General features: G+C 45.0%; 1 protein-coding gene across 4 annotated transcripts in view; it reads left to right on the top strand.

Moving 5' to 3' along the window:
- The window catches only part of CYRIB (CYFIP related Rac1 interactor B), a 142,770-nt gene that overhangs the window by 34,866 nt on the left and 84,124 nt on the right, over positions 1-23,780 (top strand). For all 4 annotated transcript variants that reach the window (XM_073893202.1, XM_025871125.2, XM_025871123.2 and 1 more), the window contains exon 2: positions 5,336-5,388. In XM_073893202.1, coding sequence (XP_073749303.1) covers positions 5,336-5,388 — 53 coding nt within the window. The remainder of the gene's footprint in view (positions 1-5,335; positions 5,389-23,780) is intronic.

The raw sequence follows: 23,780 nt of genomic DNA, 5'->3' as shown, positions 1-23,780 counted from the left end.
CACCGGGCTCCCTGCTCAGAGGGAAGCCTGCTCCTCCCCCTCCTACGTTTCTTTTTTAAAACAGACCTGCGGTTTCTCAGAACTGAGGGGTAATGTGAACATGTGGGAGAATCTTACCTTCCTCATTCAGGAGGCAAGTTGAATTGAGAGACCATTTGTAACTACATCCAAGTAACTGTGGAAACTGCTGAGCGTTAACATGTAGCTTTCTCTGGGCTACTTTCTCTGGGTTGATAAGCCAGCTACCTGTGCAATGATCACATTTTTTTTCTTGACAAAATTATAAAAAGCACTGATTTGCTTAAAAGTCTGTTTTCATAAGTTTGTAAAATATTGCCCTAACTATATATTTTTTTACATCATTTTCAGCCTTCCAGAGACCGTAAAAGGAGTTTCAGCCTGCTTTGGAAGATTTATCGTGAATTCTGAATAATAATAATAATTCTTATAAATAGTTAACATTCGTGGAGCATTTGGTATAGATTAGCCACTGTTCCAAGGGAAAGTTTTATTAAATAAGTGATTAAAGGTTGTTGGAAATAGTAGAGAGCTCTTGTAATTGAACAGGATTATGGGTATAAGTTTATGATTTTATTACCAGGGATAGAATGAATCATGGCTAAGAAAAAAACAGCAAGTGATAAACAAGCCAATCAAATTACAAGATGAATTCACTGAGGAGAAAGAGTAATTCAGTTATTTTTGTGTGCTTAATTAACATTTATTAAGTGTCCTCTGGGTCGCAGGCACTGTTAGGTACTTTTACATCTGCTATTTTATTTAATTACGAGGAGTTCTTCACTTCCAGATAAGATTTCCCATGGGCTTCCTTCGACTAATGAGTTATTCTAGCTGGTCCTGCTCGTACAGTAAGTCACCTGGGAAGGCGGAGAACGACGGTGGTGCTGGGGTGTCATCCTTAGAGAGTGTTTGATTGGACAGGGTTGGGACCCAGCAGCAGGATTTTTAAAAACAACTTTCCTGCCTCTTCCATGAGCTCTGATTAAGCCGGCCACAGGGATGAGAACCTCTGTGTTGGACTATTGGAGATGTTTTTTCACCCACAGAGAAATATTGACTTAAACTCTTTGGCAATCAGGGGCGCCTGGGCGGCTCAGCCATTAAGCGTCTGCCTTCAGCTCAGGTCATGATCCCAGGGTCCTGGGATCGAGCCCCGCATCGGGCTCCCTGCTCAGCGGGAAGCCTGCTTCTCCCTCTCCCACTCCCCCTGCTTGTGTTCCCTTTCTCACTGTCTCTCTCTCTCTCTCTCTGTCAAAAAATAAATAAAATCTTTAAAAAAAACCTCTTCGGCAATCAGCCATCATTGCAAACTTTGGGAGTCGTTTGCTGCACCAGGTGGAATAAGAAACACACCTGTTTTCCTTTGTTTCCTATGAACTGGGTTGTGGGAAGTGTCGGAAAACGGCTGAATGACGCAGGTCAGAAGATGTTGCCCTAAATGTCTCAGACCCAGAATGTCCGGCGGCGCTTAATCCGTTGCTGAGTTGTGCTCTGTGTCGTATTATCATGCCAGTGACTTGCCTAAGGTTGTTTTTTTTTTTTTCTAAGTAAAAAAACAAAAAAACTGGGGCACTTCTACGCTAGAGGTAATTCCTTTTAATGAAATACATACATATGTACAGAGTACGGATCTGTGAATAAAAAGAGTTTAAGAGGACACAGAGAACTAGAGGAATTCTTGGTGGGATTATAGGTCGAAATGGCTTCTTTAAACATTGTGTTTGATGTCATAGTCAAGTTGTTTAACATCAAAATATTAAAAAAAAAACAAAGGAATTAAGTGGTTGGGGGAGCTCAACTTTTCTTTAAAAATGGTTATAGCCTGAGATCACATCATAGAGAGTTAACCTAAAAAATGATCTATAATCAAAAACATATCCAGTTCCTAAAAAGATTCATGGTCATCTTCACAGATGGATTTGCTTCCGTGGGAACTTTTTGTCCTGCCTAGAAACACCCAGGAGTCGTGTGGTGTAACTGGTAGAGAGAAATAACAAAAGCTTTCATTAGTTCTGTCAACGTTAAGCATTCTCCCTGAAAATAAACCACGTTTCTGGTAGAGCCTTCCGCTTCAGGATGTGGTGTCCTTTTGAAAACATTGTGGTGCATTTGCTAAGAGAACTAGGGCAACTCAGTCACTCCTTGGGGCCTGGGGTTCTTCACTGGTGTCACGAGGGAATCGTATTGTCCAGGTGGGGTATCCCTGGGACCCTGGGCTCGTCTGTAGAGCAACGGGGAGAAGCATCGAGGTGGCCACTCTGGGTCTCGGGTCTCCCGCCCTGGGCTCGGAGCTGCCGGGGGTGCGGGTGTGGAGAGAAGGGGCGTCTGGGTGTGTGTTTGTCTGCAGAGAGAGGAAGTCCGTTCAGTTCCGGAGGCATTTTCGAGGACCTTTTTCGCGTCAGGCAGAATCCCAGGTGCTGGGAACAACAGGATGACCAAACTCGGTGTTGGCCCTCAGAGTTAGCCTCCGACGGCGTCCATCGGTGTTGGCCCTCAGGGTTAGCCTCCGACGGCGTCCATCGGTGTTGGCCCTCGGGGTTGGCCCTCCGACGGCGTCCGTCGGTGTTGGCCCTCGGGGTTGGCCCTCCGACGGCATCCATTGGTGTTGGCCCTCCGACGGCATCCAGTGTCATGGAGGAGACAGAGAGGGACTCAGGGAATTCCCGCATTTCTTCAGCTAGGCCAGGGGCTGGGTGGAAAGGCAGACTGTGTCTGTGTGAGCCTTGGGTGTTTTTTTTTTAAGAAACAAATGACGAGGAGAAGACAGCTCCCTCTTTGAGTCACTCTGCTCAGCCACTCCTCAGGGGAAAAGAGGAAGGAGGAGGGCCCACGTGGGACTGTTGGGACTTCCCTGGTGTCCTGGAATGGACCCAGAGGCTTCTGCATGCTGTTGAAAGGGCTGTGAGCAGGAGGAGGACCTGGGCTCTCGGAAGACCACAGAACAAGCCCTTAGGGCTGGAGGGACCTCAGGAGGTCACCTAGTCCAGGAAAGTTACCCTGGCAAGTCTACCTGTTTACATATCCAGGTCTGGTATCCTACATCTCTCTTTCCACTGCTTGTGCTTGACCATGTAGACCAGCAAATTAGCCTGTAGGCCTTTGTACGTGCTGTCAGTTCTGCTGGGATACCCTCCTGCCTGGGCTAGGCAAATTCTAACTTGTCTTTTCATTTTCAGCTTAGATATCACCTCCTCAGGGAAGCTTTTCGTATATCCCCCACTTGCCTTCTGTGATTGCCCAACACCGTGCTCACCACTGGTGCTCACTTTTTCATAGTCTGTCGTAATTGCTTGTCTGTCTCTCATTGGTCCACTAATTCACGAGCTCTGAGAGACTGAGCAGGGGCTGGAGCCATGGTGTGAGTCTAAAGAGGAGACAAGATCAGATCTCGTTTCTAGAGCCACAGTCCCTATCATGGACATGAAAACAAGTCCCCCTTGCCACTTTCCTTCTCGGGGAGCTGCTTGCTGTCTCCTGGGTTTATCTCTAGGTGATGCTGTGGCAGCTTACTCTTTGTGTTCTTAAACCAAAAAAAAAAAAAACGGGGGGTTTTCTGAGAGTCCCCTTTTTCTGATTTCTAGGTCTTTTTTCCCCAAGGCCCGGACATTTCCCCGAGAACAACTTGCTTCCATTCTCTGTTTTGTAAATCTGGTAAAAAAATTTGAAAGAAAGAAAAATAATTCTTCATGTAATGTAACTGGAAGAGATAGGGAGAGGAGTTCGGAGAACTGTAGTATGGTGTTTTCGTGTGCACGCATGTGGTGTGCACACACTCCCCTGCAGAGCATGGGCTGTGTGTTGCACACACTCAAGCACAGAACTTGTAAGTATGCTTAGATGGTTCTTAAATTCCCATCTTTCTTGGACACCAAGCAGTTCTGTGATCATGATTTGAAAGGGAATTTTAGGGGTGCCCGGCTGGCTCAGTCCGTAGAGTGTGTGACTCTTGATCTCAGGGTTGTGAGTTCGAGCCACCCGTTGGATGTAGAGATTACTTAAAAAATAAAAAAATAAAATAAAATTTTGGGGGGCTGCCTGGGTGGCTCAGTCGGTTAAGCATCTGCCTTTGGCTCAGGTTATGATCCCAGGGTCCTGGGATCGAGCCCCGCATCAGGCTCCCTGCTCAGAGGGGAGCCTGCATCTCCCTCTCCCTCTGTCTGCCGCTCCCCTTGCTTGTGCTCTCTCTCTCTCTCTCTCTCTCTCTCTGTCAAATAAATAAATAAAATCTTAAAATATATATATAAAATAAAAAATAAAAAAAAATAAAAATAAAGGGAATTTTAATCCTTACTTATGGAACCAGAACAACAGGAAAACCTGTGCTGGGAAACCAGAGGAGAGATGGGAGGAGGAGCACAAGGGGTTGACCTGATCAGCCCGCAGCATCCTCTTACCACAATCAGGCTCAGCCCCCAAGCCTTTTGTGAATAAAGCGGGGCTGGTGGAATGGTTTCCTGTGGTTCAGCACCCGATGAAAAGCACAGAGAACGCACTAAGGCAGCTAAAGAAGTAATCAAAATAAAGACCAGAAAAAGGCATTCTGGTTCTCTTACGCACAATTGTGTCTAGACGCTGCAGACGTTGCTGCTATCTTCATGCTCCTGCCAGTGACGGTGCTCCATGGGATGTTGGTTAACTATGGTTTTATGAAAACTCCCTTTGATTCATAAGTTTCTGCTGCTGCAAGAGATGTTGAGGGTGACAAGGACAGGGTGCTGTACGTGTTTGTTTTCCTTTCTCAGCCAAGAAGAAACCTAACACAGGAAGTGATTCAGGGATAGAATGATTCAGACCAGATCAAACTCAAGTTGGGCTGAGTATTTCGCTGGGACCAGGATATGCTGTTGTAACTCAGAGTTCCAGCGTCCTTTATCTTAGAATTCTGAATTTGGAAGGACAGCCTGGCCCCAACCCTGGTCCCTTGGACCACGCAGTCCAGCCACACCGTCCCTCAGTTATAGGATTTCGGTTTGAGTCTTTGCTCTTTATTCTGCGGTGCAAAGCATCAGCAAGTTACTTAATTTCTCTGAATCTCCATTTTTTTTTTGAATCTCCATTTCTTTATTTGTAGTACATAAAACTGCTTTTAACATTAAATGAGAAAGATGTTTGCAAAACATGCTCTGTAGACTTTAATGATCTGAAGAAATGGAATTTGGAGTTGTTATTCCCAGACTGTCTCTTTGGTATGGGAAGACTAATAGTGGCTAGCATTTACTGGGGGCTTACCATGTGCTCAGGTCTGTTGTTACTTTTTTTTTTTGTAACCTTTTGTTGTAACCTTTGTAACCTTTGCTGTACCTCTGTTTTGCAGGAGAAGAAACTGAGGCCTGGAGTTTGAGTTATTCGTTCAAGGTTACCAAGTTGGTAAGTAACGGCGGATTTGACCATGGCCGTCAGCCTCAGAGCCTGTGTTCTTCACCACTTCACTGTGAAGAAAAATTAAAGTGGATGGTAATATCAGGCCAGGACATGGATTTCAGTTCAGTAGAAAGAAGAACCTTCTGCTTCTGTTGAAATTAGAATCGATGTGCTTTCTTTCATTCACTCCATGAATATTTAGAGAACCTACCAGGTTATCAGGTTAAATGATTAATTTAAATGAGATCCTTGGAGGGCAGGAGACACTCTCGGCCTCCTGTGATCAGTAACAGTAATAATAGTTGACAGTTATTGAGCACTGTTGAAGAGCTGACCCTGTGCCAAGAGCTTTGTCTGAATTATCTTGTTTAAATTTCAAGAGAAAGTTGAGGTTCAAAGAAGAAAAGTAACTTGCCCAAATTCACTCCAAATGCATGGGGTTGTCTTAGTCCATCTGGGCTGTTATAACAGAATACCACAGACTGGGGGGCACTAAACAGTAGAAACTTGATTCTTACAGTTCTGGAGGCTGACAAGTCCAAGATCAAGGTGTGGGCAGATGCGGTGTTTAGTGGTGCCCGCTTCCTCGTTCACAGATGGCCATTTTTTTCTGCTATCACCTCACATGGCAGAAAGGGTGAGGGAGCTCTCTGGGGTCTCTGGCATCAGGGATGCAAATCCCATTCATGAGGCTCCATCCTCAGGACCTAATCACTCCCGAAAGCCCCACCTCCTAACACCATCCCATTAGAGCTTAGGTTTCAACATAGGAATTTGGCGGGGACACAAACAGTGTGTGGCAGGGGTAGAGCCAGTATTCACATCCAGGCAGTCTGGATGGAGAGCCAGGGCTCTTAACTGCTGGGAGGCTCTCATGGAAAACCAATTTGGTGAGCCTCAGTGCCCTCTACCTCTGCCAGGCTCTTCCTTTTTCTGCCTCTTTGGTCCCTCATCTTCCTGGTCTGCTCACTGCCCTGAGTTTGGCTGGCTACCTTCTGCAGAGCTTTAGCCGTAGAATGGTGATCAGGTGGCAGGATACTGTGCATCAGTCTCTCATGCACGCTTGTAACTTTTATGTTCATGGAGGTATAACTTACATACTGTAAGATGCACAAATCTTTTTTTTTAAGATTTTATTTTTAAGTAATCTCTACACCCAACATGGGATTCAAACTTATAAACCCAAGATCAAGAGTCGCATGCTCTACCAACTGAGCCAGCCAGGTGGCCCTTGATGAATTCTTAATATGCCACCCCACCTCGTCCCCACCCAGACAGGGCATTCAGTATTTCCATCTTTCCAGGACATTCTGTCATGCCCCTTCACAGTTAGTCCTGCCCCAGGGCTAACCACTATTCTGACCTACAGAAGTCCTGTCTCCATCCTATCATAGATTCCTGCTTCAGACTTATCTAGATCCGAATATACTTACTCAACAAAAACAAAGTACAGATAAAAATAACACATTAAATAGCGTGGGTGATCCTGTCATTCCACCTAACAGGCGTCTCTCTTGGAGTGAGTGTGAATGAGAGACAGATCTGCTGTTCCTTCTGTCACTCTTTGTTCTAATGGCTTTTTAGAGTGTGAGCATCTTGTGCCATCAAGGGTGTTTCTTATATTTATAGACTTTAATTATCCTACAACACAGCTCTGAAATCCAAACCAGCTCTTTCTTCTGGTACTCAACTTAAGAAACCACATCCAGTGCTGAAGGGACGCTGCCTGTATTGGACCTGTGTTGGGAGTTGGTTTGTCAGTCTCCATTGTGAGATCTTATTGTGGGATTTTCAAGGAGAACTTTGATTCCTTTCAGTTTTCATATTTGTGCTGACTTTGGAAGCTAACCCTTGAGTAAGCTGCCATTGTGATGTGGACAGAACTCAAGCCTGGGTAGGTTATGTTAGACTTGGAGACCTAGAACACTCTGCCAACATGGCGGTCTCTGCTGATTTGTGCATCTTTCCTGATATGAACACAGAGTGGGCTGAAATAGAAGATGTGCATCTAGGGGAGCTCATCAGAAAGGAAAGTCCACAAGAGTCAGAAATGAAGAGAGAATATTAAGCCAAATGGTTATGTGGGCTGAAGCCATGACCGCTTGTGGGGCTTTTGTACCCAGGAAAAGGCCATAGAGTCTGCGCGTTCTGATTTTAATACCACAGTGGGTCTAAAATGAGATTCGGGCTCAAGGTGGAGTTGAGCACTGGGAGCCATAAATACCACACTTCTTCATGTAGAGAGGCTAGAAAAACTCTACTGTCTGGCAAAATAGAGAGGAAGTTTGCCTTGAGTGGAAAAAGTCACCAACAAGAAATTAAAAACCATACGTAGTTGTGGAATCTTCATTTTTATTGTGTTTGAGATTATGAGACCCCCTCCAGCTGAAAAATGAACATAACAGCTGGTCTAGTGCCATGTTAATTCCCAGTGCAAACACAAAATCACCCGATAAGGATATTCAACAACCCAGACCTAACAGGACTCCCACAGAAAGAACTTCTGAGCATGAGTTCACAGTTAAAAAATATGAGCTATCCAGGAAATGAACTGCTTCAAGTTGGAAGTAATAGAACCATCTAAAAGAGAGTATAAAATAGCATATTTAAAATAATTACTGACTAAAGATGATATTAAGAGAACAGTAAAGAAAGATGAAAAAGAATAGGTTGATTTGTAAGGCAGCCAAATTCAAATGAAAAACAGTCACCCATTAAAACCCAACAAAAGGGTTAACTGACACATTAGATACAGCCAAAGAAATAATTAGGGAGCTGGAAGACAGTGGTAATAGTTTACATTTGTTAAGTCATTAGTGTGTGCCAGGTGCTATGGTGTGTACATACATGAACTCATTTAATCCTCAGAACGAAGTTAGAAGGAAGGCACGATCAATATCACATGTATTTTATGGACGAGGAAGCTAAGGCATGGTAGTATATGCCGCGTGCCCAGGATCAGCTGGTAAGGATAGAGCTGGGATTTGACCCCGGGCTGCCTCGTGTAGTTTGGGGTCTGGGTGTGTCATTATTATCCTGTAGACTGTCCTCAAAAATAAGCACTAAACAATAAAGAGATGGGAATACACAATATTGGTAAAGAGATATAGAATAGAGAATGAGAAGCGGTTGCTTATATCTAAACAGACGGGCTGGGGAGAGGCAGTATTCGAAGACACAATGAAAAAAAAAAAAGATGTCACAATGATTTGATGTCCCTTCAGATCTCCTCCAGTCCTTAAGTTCCAAGAATTTGTGACCAAGTCACAAGAATTTGTGGCCCTATTGAGGGCAGAAATATTCAAAGAATGATGGCAGAGGCTCAGTTTCCACTGTAGTTTACACTGATGTGCTGATATGTTTGACAAAGGTCTCTCTGGGGGGAAAAGACCTTGCTTTGTAGCATTTGCTGATTTCTGTGGTATAAATATTTCCCATGACCAGTTTCAAGCTACCCACCTGATGTCCCTGAACCCAGAATTGGGAAGAAATATGCCCACTCAGCTCTCTTGAGTTGGTGTGAGCCAGCTTCAGCACACCGGTGGCTCTGATGTGTATTCTGTTTTTTTTTTTTTTAAGATTTTATTTATTTATTTGTCAGAGAGAGTGGGAGAGAGCATGCGCATGCACAAGCAGGGGGGAGCGTCAGGCAGAGGGAGAAGCAGGCTCCCCACTGAGCAAGGATGTGGGACTCGATCCCAGGAGTCTGGGACCGTGACCTGAGCTGAAGGCAGACGCTTTAACTGACTGAGCCACCCAGGCGCCCCATGCATTCTGTTTTTAAACTGTGATTTCTGGGTTGTGCATCCCAGGGTAGAACTTACAGAGTAATGTCATGTGTGACAGCACAGAGGCAGGGAGAGACAATGGGACAAGAGTGGAGCTCTGGCTCAGTGCTCTCACGCCCGTACACTGTGGGTTTGTCCATTGGTAGGCTCTGCCTGGACCCTAGCAGTTGCCCAGTGCACGTGTGATCCACGGAAGTCCCATTTGCAGGAGAGGGGAGGAGAAGTCTTTGTGCAAGGTCATGTGGTATGCAGCAGAGGAGGTGAGAGTCACAGCAATCTTTCAAGTGTTTCAGAGCAGAGGTGACCCAGCTGCTTCTCAGAAATCGAGGTTATCTGGAAGGGCTCTCAAGCCTGTCCTGCCTCTAGTCCCTGGCACCTCTCTTGAGACCACATGCAAGTGTTCTGTCAGTATTAATTTTTCCATTTGTAGGACTCTTTGCTCTGGAAAGTTGGAGCTGTTTGTGGACCAAATGAATCACTGATGTGTTGAGAAACAGCAAAGGCCAGGAGATTGTGTCCTGCGGTGTCCTTTTCTGACTCATTATTATCTTCCCAACTCTTGTTGTGTATGCATCGGAGGGCTAAAGGACTCTAGCTTTGCTCCCTTAAAAAGGCCACCTTCAGGGCCTTTCTTAGCAAAATAGATGTTCCCAGAGGTACTTTTCCTGTTGTTTCCTGTAGCCAGCCACATTTCTAACCCATCAGCGAGTGTTTTATGGAACAGACGCTTGCTCTCTTCTCTCTTCCTTATCATTTGGTAACAAATGCTGTAAACAGGTCATTCATCTCAAGAGGGCTGTTGTTACGATGTTGTGATTGGACCAGCTGTAATCCAAATGGGCAAGAGGACTGGAGTGAAAAGTTTATAACATCGACATCACAAAAACGGACCTGAGTATTATTTAAGAGTGTGACATCATCTGTAACATTCAGATGAAATTCTTGCCAGTGAGGACTGTTTGACATTGGCACTTTGCTGTGTCTCGAGACGCTGTTGTGGGCTCATTCAGAGAGTGCCCTTAAGTACTTTAAGTATCACTGGCCTTGTGTGATGGTGTTTTAGTTTACTGGGAGCTGGATGTATACCAGCAGTGTTCTCCTAACTCCCCAAATAGTAATTCTATCTCCCCTGCCTGAGTGCAGATGGAAAGTTGGTTTCACTGCTGTTTCTTGTATGAGGCCTTTCCTGGTTCCCCCCACGCTATGCTCCTCTTGTTCCGTGTAGTATTTAATCAAGGCAGTTATCTTACTGGCTTTAAATAATTGTAGCTGTTTGTAGCCAGCTCCACATCAGGCTGAGTGCCAGGAGCGATGGCCTGGATCATCCCGCTTCCTCTGTGCATAGCCAGTGGGCAGCATATGTCGCAGCCCTTCAGAGTTCATTAGCCAGGATTCTTTTGACCTCCAAGTAGAGCCCCAACTTGAACTGCCTTCCACAGAAAGGGGATTTATGCCATTGGAAAGTCCAGGGATGGAGATCCAGGTGTGGTTTAAACGGTGTTGCGAAGGTTTACACAGTTTTTTCCATCCCTCAGCATCACCTGCCATTTCTTTTTGGGCTGTGGTGGCGCAATGGCTGACAGCACTTCTAGCAGAAGGGAAAAAAAGGCCACTTTTCCAACAGTTCAAGAAAAGTCCCAGAATTGAGTCTCCATGTTTCTGATTGGTGTTATGACCAATCAGATGATGAGTCACATGCCCATCCCCGGACCAATTCCTGTCCTAGGCAAACGCGATGCTCTGATTGGCCATCCTGGATCAAATGCCCGCCCCCTGAAGGAGCTGGGGTAGGGTCTGCGCCTCCCAGAGTGCAAGGACTGAGGTGAGGGAAAGTGGGTATTCCCCCAGGAAAGCCTGGGAACCGTTTGTACATGGAGGGAGGGGTGGGTAAAGCAAAAGCAAGGATGTCCAATAGGGTAGGTTTTTTAACCAGTGTTTACTCAGTGAATGAATTAACAGATGAATGAGCAAACAGGAGCGTGCTGCTGATTCTGTGAACTGGTTATACAATACCCGGCATGGGGTTTTAACAGATGGAGCCTTTGCACGGAGGAAGGATAAAAGAGAGCCTTGAAATCAAGTCCTGTGAGGATGGCGTTAAATTAGCTGAAATATTTAACAAAAAATAGGAGACATATGAAAGCCATTTCCAAACGTCTGAAGGGCCTTCCTAGAAAGGGAGCCTTTGCTGGGTCCCCACTTTATGTCTTAGGTGCTGGGCTAGATGCTTGGATCAGCATTTCCCCACTTTTATTTTCATTTTATTATTATTAGACAGTCCATTTATGCTCATTATAGAAAAGCCAAAAATGCACACAAAAGAGAAAAATAAATGCCCTCCTATAATCTTACCATCGAAGGCTCATTGTTATTATAACCTTTTTTCCCCTGTTTGTAGCTGCATTAAAAAAAATTCTGACTTAATCTTGATAATGGCGCTTGTCGGAGAAAGAACCTTTGGCTCGGACCGAGGCACTGGAACCCTTGGGCCAGAATTCAGCCCCCGTGTGCCCGCCTCAGAAGTCCTTCCTCATTTCTGGGCTTGGGTTTGCCTGCTACATAACCAGCAGCGTGTGCACTAACAGGGTCTTACTACCATTCTAGTCGAGAGTCCCACTGTCATCACTCCCTGTTCATCCACGCACCCCTTCATCCACGTACTCAGGAAATCTTTTACTGGGTGCTGGGGGCGTACTGGTGAATGAGGCGAGGCTCCTGCCCTCCTGCAGCTGACTGTCTAGCTGAGCTCTACCTCCTCTGTAAATGGTTAGATCAGCAGCCCCCAGGGCTGTGCCAAGGACTACGGATTCCTCCCGTCCCCCGCTTCTGTTGGGAAGCAACCAGCAAAGCAAAGAGGAACATCACAGCCAGAGGCCTAGTTGATATATGCCCTCCGCCTAGGATCCCTCTCCTGAAGGGAATGGGTGGATGTTGAGGGATGGGAGGCTCCGGGCATGCATTACCTCTCCTCACCCTTCCAGGCCTGGCTCTGCTGGGTAATCTGGGGTTTGGCCCATATTGTATACATACGATGATCCTATTTTTTGAACCCCAGACTAGGACTCCCCCTATGAAGCAGGGTTAGCCAAACAGAAGGAGGGAAATACATATTCCTTGAATGCGACTTTAGGTACTTTTGCATGGCTCTCCTTGCCTGGGAAGGTAGGCATTAACATCCTCATTTTGTAGGGGAGGACTCCGAGGCTCAGTTGGATCTGTGATTTGAGCTCAGGCCTGTCTGGTGGCTCCCAGTCCTGGGAGCTCCCTCTTCATGTTCCTCTGTTCCAGATATATCTGGGGAGTAGGGCTTTAAAAGGCTATGGAATGAAATGTAAGTTTCATTCCATTCACCTATTTAAAAAAGTATTTATTGAGGGCCTTGTCCGGAAACTCTGTTAAGCTTGGGATACTGGCTGGCCAAGACCAATGAGGGCTCTTAGTCCCAGGGAACTTGAAGTCTGAGTCAAATTGTTAGAAGAGTGATGATATCTCTGCATACTCCCTTGCTCGGCGATTCATTGAGCCATGCATGTGGATGTGTAAGTTAGGGTGCTTTGAGTTGTAAGGGACGGAAAACCTAGTTCAGACTGGATAATTGATAGGAGCAGTTGAGTGATTCACAAAGAGGATAGGTTTCAGGCACACTTTGGTCAGGGCTCCGGCTTCATTTCTTGGTGATTCTCTGGCCTCCACACTTGTGTCTGTTGGCTTTGTTCTCAGGTTGACTCCCTTCATAGTAGTGAGAGGGCTGCTAGCGGCTTTGTTCAACGGTAGCAGACATCGGGAAGAATAGGTGTGCTCCAGAAGGGTAGAGGAGAGCTGTCCAATGTGGTGACCTGGCTGCTGGTACCTCTCAGACCACATGCTTGTTGGATCACATCCAGGGGAGGAAGAGCTACCATCTCTCCCCAGGGCCACCGAACGAAATTTCTGAGCTTCCCTCTGATGGGATCATCTCAGGACGCGTCCATCTCAATCCATCGTGGTGGCAGAGGAAATGGGCTAACACTGATTGGCTTAGACCAGTCAGGACTCATCATCGCTGGAACTGGCAAATGAGGACCAAATGACTGAAGGATGCTGCTTGGTGGGAAGAATAGAATGGATGCTGAAGACACAGCTACAGTCCATAAGGGGGTAGCGTGTAAGACATGGGTGTAGGAAAATGAGCAAGGTCCCTTCTCTTAAGAAAAGGCGGAGGCAGGGAGAGGAGTTTCTCTTAAAAAGCTCACATTCTAGTGAGCTTCCTGAGACTTTGGCAGTGATCAGAGGAAGGGCATTTACTACATTTACTGAACGCTAGGCACTTTACGTTTCCTTAGTTAGTTCTTAAAACGCCCCTGTCAAGTAGGTATTTCCATTTCACAGATGAAGAAACAAGTTCAGAGAGAGGCTAAGTCACCAGCAGCCACACGCCTAAGAGAGCAAGGTGTTTTGAGGCTGTGCATCCCACATTCCTTCCTCTCCTTTCTGTGATGGTTGTAGAGAAAATAGATGGTTACCAGAGACCCTACAAAGGTTCATCTAATAGCACCTCTACAACAAGTAGGGCCTTGGGAGTAGTTACTGCTTTTCATTTCAGGCTTTTATTAGTGGAATTCTGCCTGCTTTTTTTTTTTTTTTTCTTTAACTCTAGAGGGGAGGAAAACTCCTCCCCCAGGTCCAGATAAGCAACCTATAATTGAGCTTCTGAGAAGAGCAGAACCATTGTCAACTCACAATGCATCAGAAGAGGTGGTTGCATTCAGATAATTTTACAAAAATGATTTCTGTCTGCTTTTAACTTTGCTGCCTGAGGCTTCCATTTGGTTTTAAAGTAATAGAGTAACTATTATGTAACCGTATACAATGTTTCTTTCCCCTGGGCTCAAGTTCACTCATGTGTTCAAAATACAGAATATATTTTTTGGTGAAGAGTTTATGTAAAGCCAGTGTGATTCCTAAATTAAACTGCCAAAACAAGGGCATGCAAGCCGGATTCTCTGGTTTTCTCCAGACTCTGCAGGGATAGAACATCCAACAGAGCAGGAGATGATTTACCAAAACTCACGCGTGTGCTGGTGGGGAAATGTCTGTGTTCACACTGCCCCCTGCACCTACCCTGCATGTCTTGAGCTTTGCTGCCCATGGGAAAGAGCACTGGTTTATTCATAGATATCCTGACCTCATTTACTTGCACCCCGCTGAACATGGTTTCATCCTGGGAGAAATTAACAAAAATGGGGAAATCAAAATGGTGGCTGGTGACAAGTTGACCCATAAGACTTTCAAGTTAGATACTGTTTTTTGGAATTCTTGTGTCTGCCTTCCATTTTTTTCAGGTTATTACTGATGATAATGAATTTACCTATCCAAATTTCTATTAAATTGTCTACCATGTTTTGGGTCCTCTGGGATAGAGAGCTGAACAAAGCATACTCTCCGTTACCAGTAGTCTTCAGTGGTCCTCCTCTGGACAGATCTCCTGCCAGTCTGTCCATACCAGTATTTTGTTTGTTTGTTTGTTTGTTTGTTTTTTGGTTCTGATTTACTCTGGGCCTGGCAAACTCATTAAACTGGGCCTTGGAAAAAGGATGAAGTATAGAAGAGGAAACAGGAAAGTCCTGAGGGTAGATGCTTAGGCTTAGGTGTCAAGAGGGATTGCTGAGCTCATCTCGTAGACTCTAGAGGGTGACTACTGTGGTTGTCATTAGGACTAGTATTTAGGGTTTTTTTTGTTTGTTTGTTTTTTGTTACCACAGCATAACCTAACTCATCCTGACTGATGTGACCACCACTCTCATAGAGGGGGCAGGATTCCTAGAATCTGGCCAGCTTGTATATGTACTTGTGAATGCATGCACATGCAAATATATATAAGTATAGATATGGGTCTGGTGCCTGTATATCACAGTGGTTCTCAAACTCATCTGCATATTCGAATCACTTGGGGATCTTTTAAAGTTCTGAATCCCAGGACATAGTGTAGATGAATTAATTCACCAACTCTGGGGGTGGGCCACAAGCACTAATCGGTTTTAAGCTCTCTGGGTGATTCCAGTTTGCAGACAAGCTCAAGAACCACTGGTCTATGAGAATTATAATAATAACATCCCTGTTATTATCTGAAGAGGAGTAGGGATAGTGGTAATGACAATGGTACTAGCCATCATTATCATTTACTGACTGCTTCCTATCTGCCGGGCAGTTTTCCTGGGTGTAGACCAAACATTGTCACATCTAATCCATACTGCAGCCCTGCCAGATGGCTCTGTAGGCGGTTGGAGAAGGAAAAGAAGGGGGTCATATCTTTTAAACTGATGTCAGCCACAGAGCTGCTTAATCCAGATTGTCAGGTACAGTCCAGAAAGATGGAGTTGTTGGGCTCATCCTGTTGACCCCAGAAGGACCACTGTGGGCATCACTGGGGCTGAGACTCAGGGGTTGTTTGTTACCACAGCATAACCTGGCCCATCCTGATGGATGCAACCGTCCTTTTAACAACCACAGTGGATTCAGGAGTCGATATGCAAAAGCACATTTTGCCAAGTTATAAATTGAGAGTGAGTTTATTTTGGCTTGTGGCTTAGAAAGAGAAATGAGTGTAGTAAACCAAGCTATTAATCTTGGGTTGGTTGATTCATGCATCAAAATCACTCAGTGTTTCAAGGAATCAGGTTAAATAAATTAATAAAACATTACCTTGTGTGTTTGTGGTGCTTTTCTTAATGGGATACATGGTGCTATAGGAACGTCATACAATTGCTAGTCTTCTTGACACATCCTAGAGGGACTGTTGGGCATCAGTAGGGCCATGTGTTACTGTAAGGTAATAACAGGAGCTAAGTGATAGTGAAACGCTTACCCAACATCCATAGGGATGCCTGGCTGGAGTCTTGGTGGGTAGGTAAGAGTTTGGCCGGGAGGTGTGGTGGTGTTGTGAAGGGTGTTCATAGCACAGAGAATAGCCCGGGCAAAGGCAGAACAGCAAGAAGCAGTATTTATAGGAGCTCTATAGTCAGTTTAATATTAGTACCAAGAAAGGCATCATTTCCCGCTCTTACGGGTGATTGAGAAGTCCCGTACAACCTGCATTTCCACTGTTTCTTTGTCATTTGGTACATGTCTCCTAACATTCCCCCCCCCCACTTTGGGAGAGATTTGTGTATAATGAAGGACCAAATAAGCATAATGCTTTAATCCACTTCATTTACCATAAAAGATCACACCAGACACCACACCTAATGTTGTACAAATGCTTATTAGTAGAGGTTTTTTTTTTACAGGACTCTGTTGATGTCTCAACCTTTGGACCCAACCATTGGAAATGAACTCAGCCCATGTCTGACTCTCACTCTGAGTCCAGGCCTTGGGGATTGTGTTCCCGGGAGACCCCTCTGAGCCCCTCTTGGGCCTTCAGTTCTCTTCGGCCTTCAGTTCTCTTCAGTGTAAAATGTCGGATTGAAGGTGATTTCCAAGGTCACTTACATGTCTAAAATTAGGTGATTCAACAGGTACTCATTAATGCAAGTGTCCTGTTAAATAAAAATGCTAAGTAAATACTGAAATGGATACTGCAGACATTTTCTCCAAGGCTGGGGATGTAGACAGACCAGAGCTTGGGCAAGGTAGCCTTCTCCTCTCTACTTTGGTTTGTGCATTAAAATAGAAGGAGGGTTGCTTTCTCATTAAACCTGTGCTCTAACATGAAATCAGCACCAGGATTTTAGAGAGCAAGCTAGCTAAACCAGCTAAGCTGCTTCTTAACTTGGACCATATTGGTTCTCTCTTAGAAAGGTGGCAGGGTTTTTTTGGTTGGCTTTTTGGTTTTTTAAATCATATGCAATATCTTTTCTTCTGTAGCCTCAAAACTTAAAACTTTTTCACACTGTAAGCTCGTGTTAGACATCCCTATTGTTCTGAATTTCAGCTAGTTGGACCTAATCATTTTGGCAACTTGGGTGGGGAGGGTTTATATCTCACCTCCTTGTGTTGCTCATCTGTCTGGTTTTAGGGCTGTGTCCATGTTGGGAGTCTGGAGGAGGATGATGGCCCTAGGACTGGGATGACTCAGGCTGGACCAATGCTTGACCAGCTTGACCAGGTTTGACCAGCTGCATCTGTTTGAGTGCATGCCTTATGCCGGGACTGTGCCCAGCTCTGTGCTAGCACTGGGGATACAGTGGTGACAAAACAGCATGGGCTCTGCCCTTGTGGGGCTCCCAGTGTTTAAGGAAGTACACAAGTCACTGTGTGATTATAATTATGTATGGGCTATAAACAAGAAGCACAGGGTCCTGAGCACTCTCATAGCAGGGCATCTAACCTAGTTTGCTTAAAGTTCAAATGCATGGACATGATGAAGAGCTCAGGAAAGCAGCTGGGGAAGCTGGAGGCATTGAGTCATATACGATCAAATGCAAGATGGGAACAGGTGGAGGGTTCAAGATTAAGCCTGCAAACAGCACTAGGGTCCCTGTGAGTTGATAAAGTTCAGGACACCAGGCCTTCCTCGGACAACTTCTTGCCCCTTCCCTTCTAATTCCCCAAAGCCAAAGGAATTATTCTTTCCATTAAAATCTCCAGGCCATATGTCTGTATCATTTCTTTGGCAGTTGTGTGTTGCTGGGTATTATAGTAAGGCAGTGTGTCTTTTATCCCCCAGAAGGGAAGGCTGTTTCCTATCCTCGGTGTCTCCTCCCACCCCAAAGTGGGTATGGAATTGTTGATCAGGTGGTTAATGAAAAGGCCTCTAGCTCACTAGTTACCCTTAGTATGTGGGACTCGTCCTTCTTACATCCAGAGCAGCAGATCAAAAGAAGGCTTAGGACCTGTGGGAAGAATAACAGGTAACAGGCCCAAGTGCCCCTTTGTGCTCAAATTCACTAAAGCTTCCATCGATTGAGGCAATTAATGGGGGAAGCCTATCAACTTGGGAATAGTTTAAGAGATACTAGCTTGTAATTAAAAGTCCAAGATAAATCGGCTTTTCTTTTCTGCATCTTATTACCTAGTTTTCTTTCTACCCCTGTGATTCTATTTCCATTAAGAGAGCCTTCTGTTCGCTTCGGCACCACCCGCCCTTCCTTATGCCCTCCTTCAGAGTCACTCCCCGCCCCCTTGGCCACTTCTTCAATTTGTCTTTTATCTTTCTTCTGGCTACGCACTTCCCTTTTTGAAGGCCATCTTTTTAAACAAAATTGTTCAAAACATTGAAGGAAAATTTAAAAAAATAATTCATCCCTACTCTCTCCTTTTAACGTCTGAGCCTATCTGCCATGTCTCCATGGGGTTACATATTGTATGTTAATGGCATTCTATTATATATACAGTTTTGTACTTTGCTCTTCTAGAATAGTCACAAATTTTCAACCAGCAAATATTAATTGAGCTCCTACTATGTGCTGGGCATCGTTATAAAGGCTAGGGTAGATGCATCAGTGAACAAACCAGACATAAATCCCTGCTTTCCTTGAAGCTTCCACCTGGTTCATGGAGAGAGACAACATGCATAATACAAACTCTCTTAAGAGGTGACCACTGTTGCAGAAAGAAACCAGAGGATTAAAGAAGGTCGGGAGTATTTATAAAATATTTTCTCATGTTGCTACCATCTTCCTGTGTACTTAGGGGTTGTATATTGCCCTTGATGTTGATGGATTGTATTTTATTTAGAGGATTTAGAGCCTTAGAACTATAAACTTTAAGTCTGGAAGGGACTTATGAATCATTGAGAGCAAATCCTTCGTTTTTGAGGTGAGGAAAAACAGGCCCAGAGAAAAGAAATGACTTGCTTAAAATTATACAGCCCCTAAGTGGCAAAGCAGGGGCTTTTAAATTTTAATTAAATTGATTTTTGTTAATTCTAGATACAGTTCTTTCAGAACCCTGCTATGCTGTTTCCCTCTTGTGGGAAATTGAATTTGTTTCCGGTTTTTATTATAAATAATGCTAAAGTGAGCAGCTTTATACCAATACCATCTTAATGAAAGCAAGTTAATAATAACAGTAATAATAATAAATAATAGAAGAGGCTAATTTTATCGAGCCCTTACATTTGCCAGGCACTGTGCTAAGTGTTTTTCATGAAATAACTTAATTCTGACCGTGAGTACCGTTACTTTCCTATTTTTTACAGATGAGAAAATGAAGGGAGTCAGATTCAGGTCCGAGTACTTAGTCACCATGATGGACAGCCTTCCAAGTTTGGGTACAAAAGCTGCAGATTTCAAAAAGCAAGATAATCAGTAATGCACATTTATTTAGAAACTTAAGAGTTTTCCAAGAATGTTGACATATTAGGTTTAACTGTATGTAATTGCCGTTTTTAGGGTAGAACGCGGGTGAATGTTAGCAGTTTCTTAGGTTCTGTCTGTTATTTCAGTTAATCCTCACAATAACAGTGAATTAGGTGGTATTGTGCCTGTTTTATGCATGAGTAGCCTAGCATTTTAGCTGGAGCTTGGACACTGAGTGGTGTAATGAATGTTTGCAGAGAGATCTGAGGAAGTGGGGACGGGAGGCAAGGAGAGCAGTGTGACCAAGGCCAAGTAACCAGCTGCTAATACCTGGCTCAAATCCTGGCTCCATGTCTTAGTAGCTTTGTGACCTCCCACGAAATACTTAAATTCCTTGTACCTCATTTTTCATCTGAAAACCGTCATTATAAAGATTGAGTTTATGAAATGGGTGGAAATCACTTTGTTCAAAACCAGCAGAAACAAAGCAATCGATGCGAAGGGGTGGTGGTAGTTCCTTCTGCCATGATGTTTCAAAGCAAACCCATCTCTTTTCTCCAACCGCGGTGTTTCTGCAAAATGCGCCAAGAAGCTTTTGAAAATGGCACGGATAACTTGAAGACCCTTGACACCATTGGGGAGTCTCTTTCTTTTTTTTTTTTTAAAGATTTTATTTATTTATTTGAGAGAAAGAATGAGAGATAGAAAGCACGAGAGGGAAGAGGGTCAGAGGGAGAAGCAGACTCCCTGCTGAACAGGGAGCCGATGTGGGGCTCGATCCTGGGACTCCAGGATCATGACCTGAGCCGAAGGCAGTCGCTTAACCAACTGAGCCACCCAGACGTCCGGGGAGTCTCTTTCTTTACAGATAAAGTTGTCCTCTCACCCGGTTGGGGTGCCATATAAAGATGGGTGGAGCAACAGAGATGAACCTCGGTTTGGGTGTTTGGGTCACCACAGGGTGAGGTCCAGGAACAGATGGCCCACCCAGCTGTTCCTCTCCCTCCCATTGTCTGATGCCATTTCTAATTGGACGACATCTTGCCCCCCTCCTTCAGGTGATCCCCCCCTGGGCCTGTGCATCTTGATAAGTTGGCCCAGCCACAGTGGGGGCGGGCAGGTGGGCGAGACAGCGAGTGCCCTTGGGCACTGAGCCTTCCCGCTGGAGTGGGGTCTGCTCTTCTGGTCTGCTCCACCAGGTGGGCCTGGGGAGGCCTTTCCTCCTGGAGGGGAGTGACTGTCAGAGCTGAAAATACGAAGTGGCTCCTGAAACCCCACCAGGGGCTGAAAGTGCTGCTGGTGGGAAAAGGCAGTGCATCCTGACGTTCCCTCTTGGGTTTTTCTGCAGCCATCTCTTTGTCTCCAAATGGGTCAGTGGACTTTGCGCTGCGGACTGCCTAGGACATCAGTAAACCCTGTGAGCCACCAGCCTGTCCCTCTAGGGAAAAACTGTCTCAGGGCAGGGCTGGGGGAGGCAAAGCCATGGCTTGCAGGAAGTCTCTTTCTCTTTTTACATTAAAATCTTGGCAAGAAACTGCACTCTTTATTTCTGTCCCCTGTATCAGCAGCAGATTCTTTTTTTTTTTTTTCTTAAATAAAAATTTATTGACTTTAAATGCTGAACTCCGAGGCATCATCCTGGCTTCGTCAGACGTCAGCTTTTCCGGTTGCAAACAATTTTGCTTCTGCAGTTGACGGGGACTCTTAATAACTCCAGGTGGTGAATGGGCGGTGGGGAGTACGGTTCTGTAGAAATACAAGCTCTAAAGCAATACAAACACAGAGGCAAAAATGGGAAGCTTGTCAAGAGGGAAGTGCTGTATTAAAACATGTTACCTTTATTGGCATTAAAGAAACCTCCCCTTGAGCTCAACATTAGGAGATGTGTTACATCCTTTATGGTATAGCGACAGGGCTGAGTGGTATAGAGCCTTTCACAACAGGGCAGCTGAAGTACTTTTATTAAGGAAAGGTGATTAAGATATACCGTGAGATGAAACGCAGCAGATTAGTTTAGAATATGAACCATTTTTATAAAAATATATGCATTATCTTTATATAGATACAGAAAAAAACATTTGGAAGGGTGTCCACATGGTGGGAGGTTGGATCGTAAGTGTTTATATTTACTTCCTTTTGCTCATCTGTGTTTTCAAATTTTTTCTGCAGTCAACATGTGTTATTCGTATAGTTAGGGTGAAAGGAAGGTGTGTGTTGGGGGGCTGGGAACCTCCCTTTTTTATCCACTCATTCTGCATACTTACTGAGGGTCTCCGAGGAGCTGGGTGGGCACAGTGACAGGTGTTGGAGTGGGCAAGATAGCCCCGGCCTCTGCCTTCACAGAGGTGGTGTTTTCGTGGGAGGCTCTTTAAAAACATTTTTAAGGGGCGCCTGGGTGGCTCAGTCGGTGAAGCGTCTGCTTTCAGCTCAGGTCATGCTCCAGGGGGGTCCTGAGATTGAGCCCTGCGTTGGGCTCCCTGTTCAGTGGGGAATTTGCTCGTCCCTCTCCTTCTGCCCTTCCTTCCCGCTCTTGCTCTCTCTCACTCTCTCTCTCTCAAATAAATAAAATCTTAAAGAAAAAGAATAAAAACATTTTTAAGCTAGAAAATAAAAATATTTACAGGGTGTAATAAGTACTGTAAGGGGAAAAAAAGCCAGTGACGTGCAGGAACGAGTGACAGGATGTGGGGGTGGGGCGATGGTGAGGACCACTTGGAGGAGGTGACCCTTAAACTGGAAGGCCAAGAAACAGCCACTTGAAGAGGCTGGAAGGCGTACTGGAGGCACAGGGAAGGACTAGCTGTGAGAACCTGCCACCTTCCCGCAGGTCGCCCAGAGGGCTGGCCAAAGTGGATGTTGTGGAACTCCCCACTGCTGTGAAATGTTACATTTGGGAACGTGACAGAGGCTCTTGGACAGAGCCTCTGGGGAAATACGGCCCTAAGGACAACTTTATGACTCCTGAGAGATTGGTTAATGTTTTGCTAGATAACAGGAGTGTCAGGAGTGTGTTAGGGTTTGAGTTGTTGGCTTTGTACTCTGTGGCTTTTGGGTAGGAGCTCTGTTGCCATCTTTCATGCTGGACAGGCCTTTAGTGCTGCCCTGGGGATGCCCAGGCCTCCTTTCCCTGTCGTCTTCTGGATTCGTGAAACTATCGCCCATTGGTGCTCAGGCTTAAGGCAGGACACTAGAGTCTTAGTCCTTAGCCTTTGGACCCCTGGCCATCCTGGAAATGTTTGGGAGGGTGCCTCTTTCCTCAAGTATTCATTCCTTCCACCAAGAGGATGAGGGGGGTAGTTGATAGAAGTCCCTGAATGTTAGGTTGAGGACTTATACAGTGATTTTGAGTTAACTACAGTAGCACTATCCAGAGTCCTCTCTAAGAGCAATCTGAGCAACGCAAATCAAGAACCATAACAGTGGTCAGATCCTTTAACCCAGAAACTTCGGTCCAAGGAACTCATGTGGAGGGTGTATATATATATACATATCTAGATAGATAGATAGATAGATAGATAGATAGATAGATAGATTTTTTTTTTTTTAATGGGGAGAAACCAAGAGTACAGCGATGTCTATAACAGCAGTAATAGTCATTAATGACATTGTGCTTTGGGGCTTTGAACATATTTTCCTATATAGTACTTAGGAGAGCTTTGCAACATTCCTGTGAACGAGGTTCTTAGGCTGGTTTCCTAAATGGGAAATGAAAGGTTAGTGAGGTCACATGAGTGGCCCTGGTTCACTCTGGCAGATTCAGGCTCTGACCTCTAGTACATGCATTGTTGCCTGGAGGGTTTGCTGAGAAACTCAAGAAAATCATGGGAGTCAAGAAAGCATAGGGAAAGGACCAATACCGAAAATCATTATTGAACTTAATGCATGCTTAGTTCCATCCCAGGTGTTTTGTAAATTTTTGCCAGGTTCATCTTTACAACAAACTTGTGGGGAGACAGGCTCTGAGAGGTTGAGTAACTTCTATAAGGTGTAGAACAGGATTTAGACCCTGGCTAGGCTGAATCCGGAGCTTTGAGGGGGTTTGGGCTCTGCTGTATTGTCCTCGGCATCAGGAGAATGAATTGCTGGATGAGTGAATAAATGGTAGGCTGATGTGTTCTTTTGCATAGCTCTGCAGATCTCTGTGCAGTGCTTTTGCCCAATCGTCTCCCACGAGAGTTGCAGCTTCGCTGGCCCTTGTGGCCACACTTTTCCAACACCCTTCACCTAAAGGCTCTCTTCCCTCGCTCAACCCATCCCTTGCAGAGTGCTCAGAACCAAATGAGTCTAGGGTAAACCAGGCATGCAGGGTGTGAACCTTTAGTAACTGAAGGAAATGGAGCTATTTCAACATGATGCAATGTTCTGCAGCCATTAAAATGACAAATGTGACTGT

This window comes from Callorhinus ursinus, unplaced genomic scaffold (genome assembly GCF_003265705.2).
Source record: "Callorhinus ursinus isolate GAN/ISIS: 27379988/994484 unplaced genomic scaffold, GSC_fseal_2.0 scaffold5, whole genome shotgun sequence".
NCBI classification, from domain to species: Eukaryota; Metazoa; Chordata; class Mammalia; order Carnivora; family Otariidae; genus Callorhinus; species Callorhinus ursinus.
Note: the sequence above shows the minus strand (reverse complement) of the source record. Positions and strands in the feature narration are given on the sequence as shown.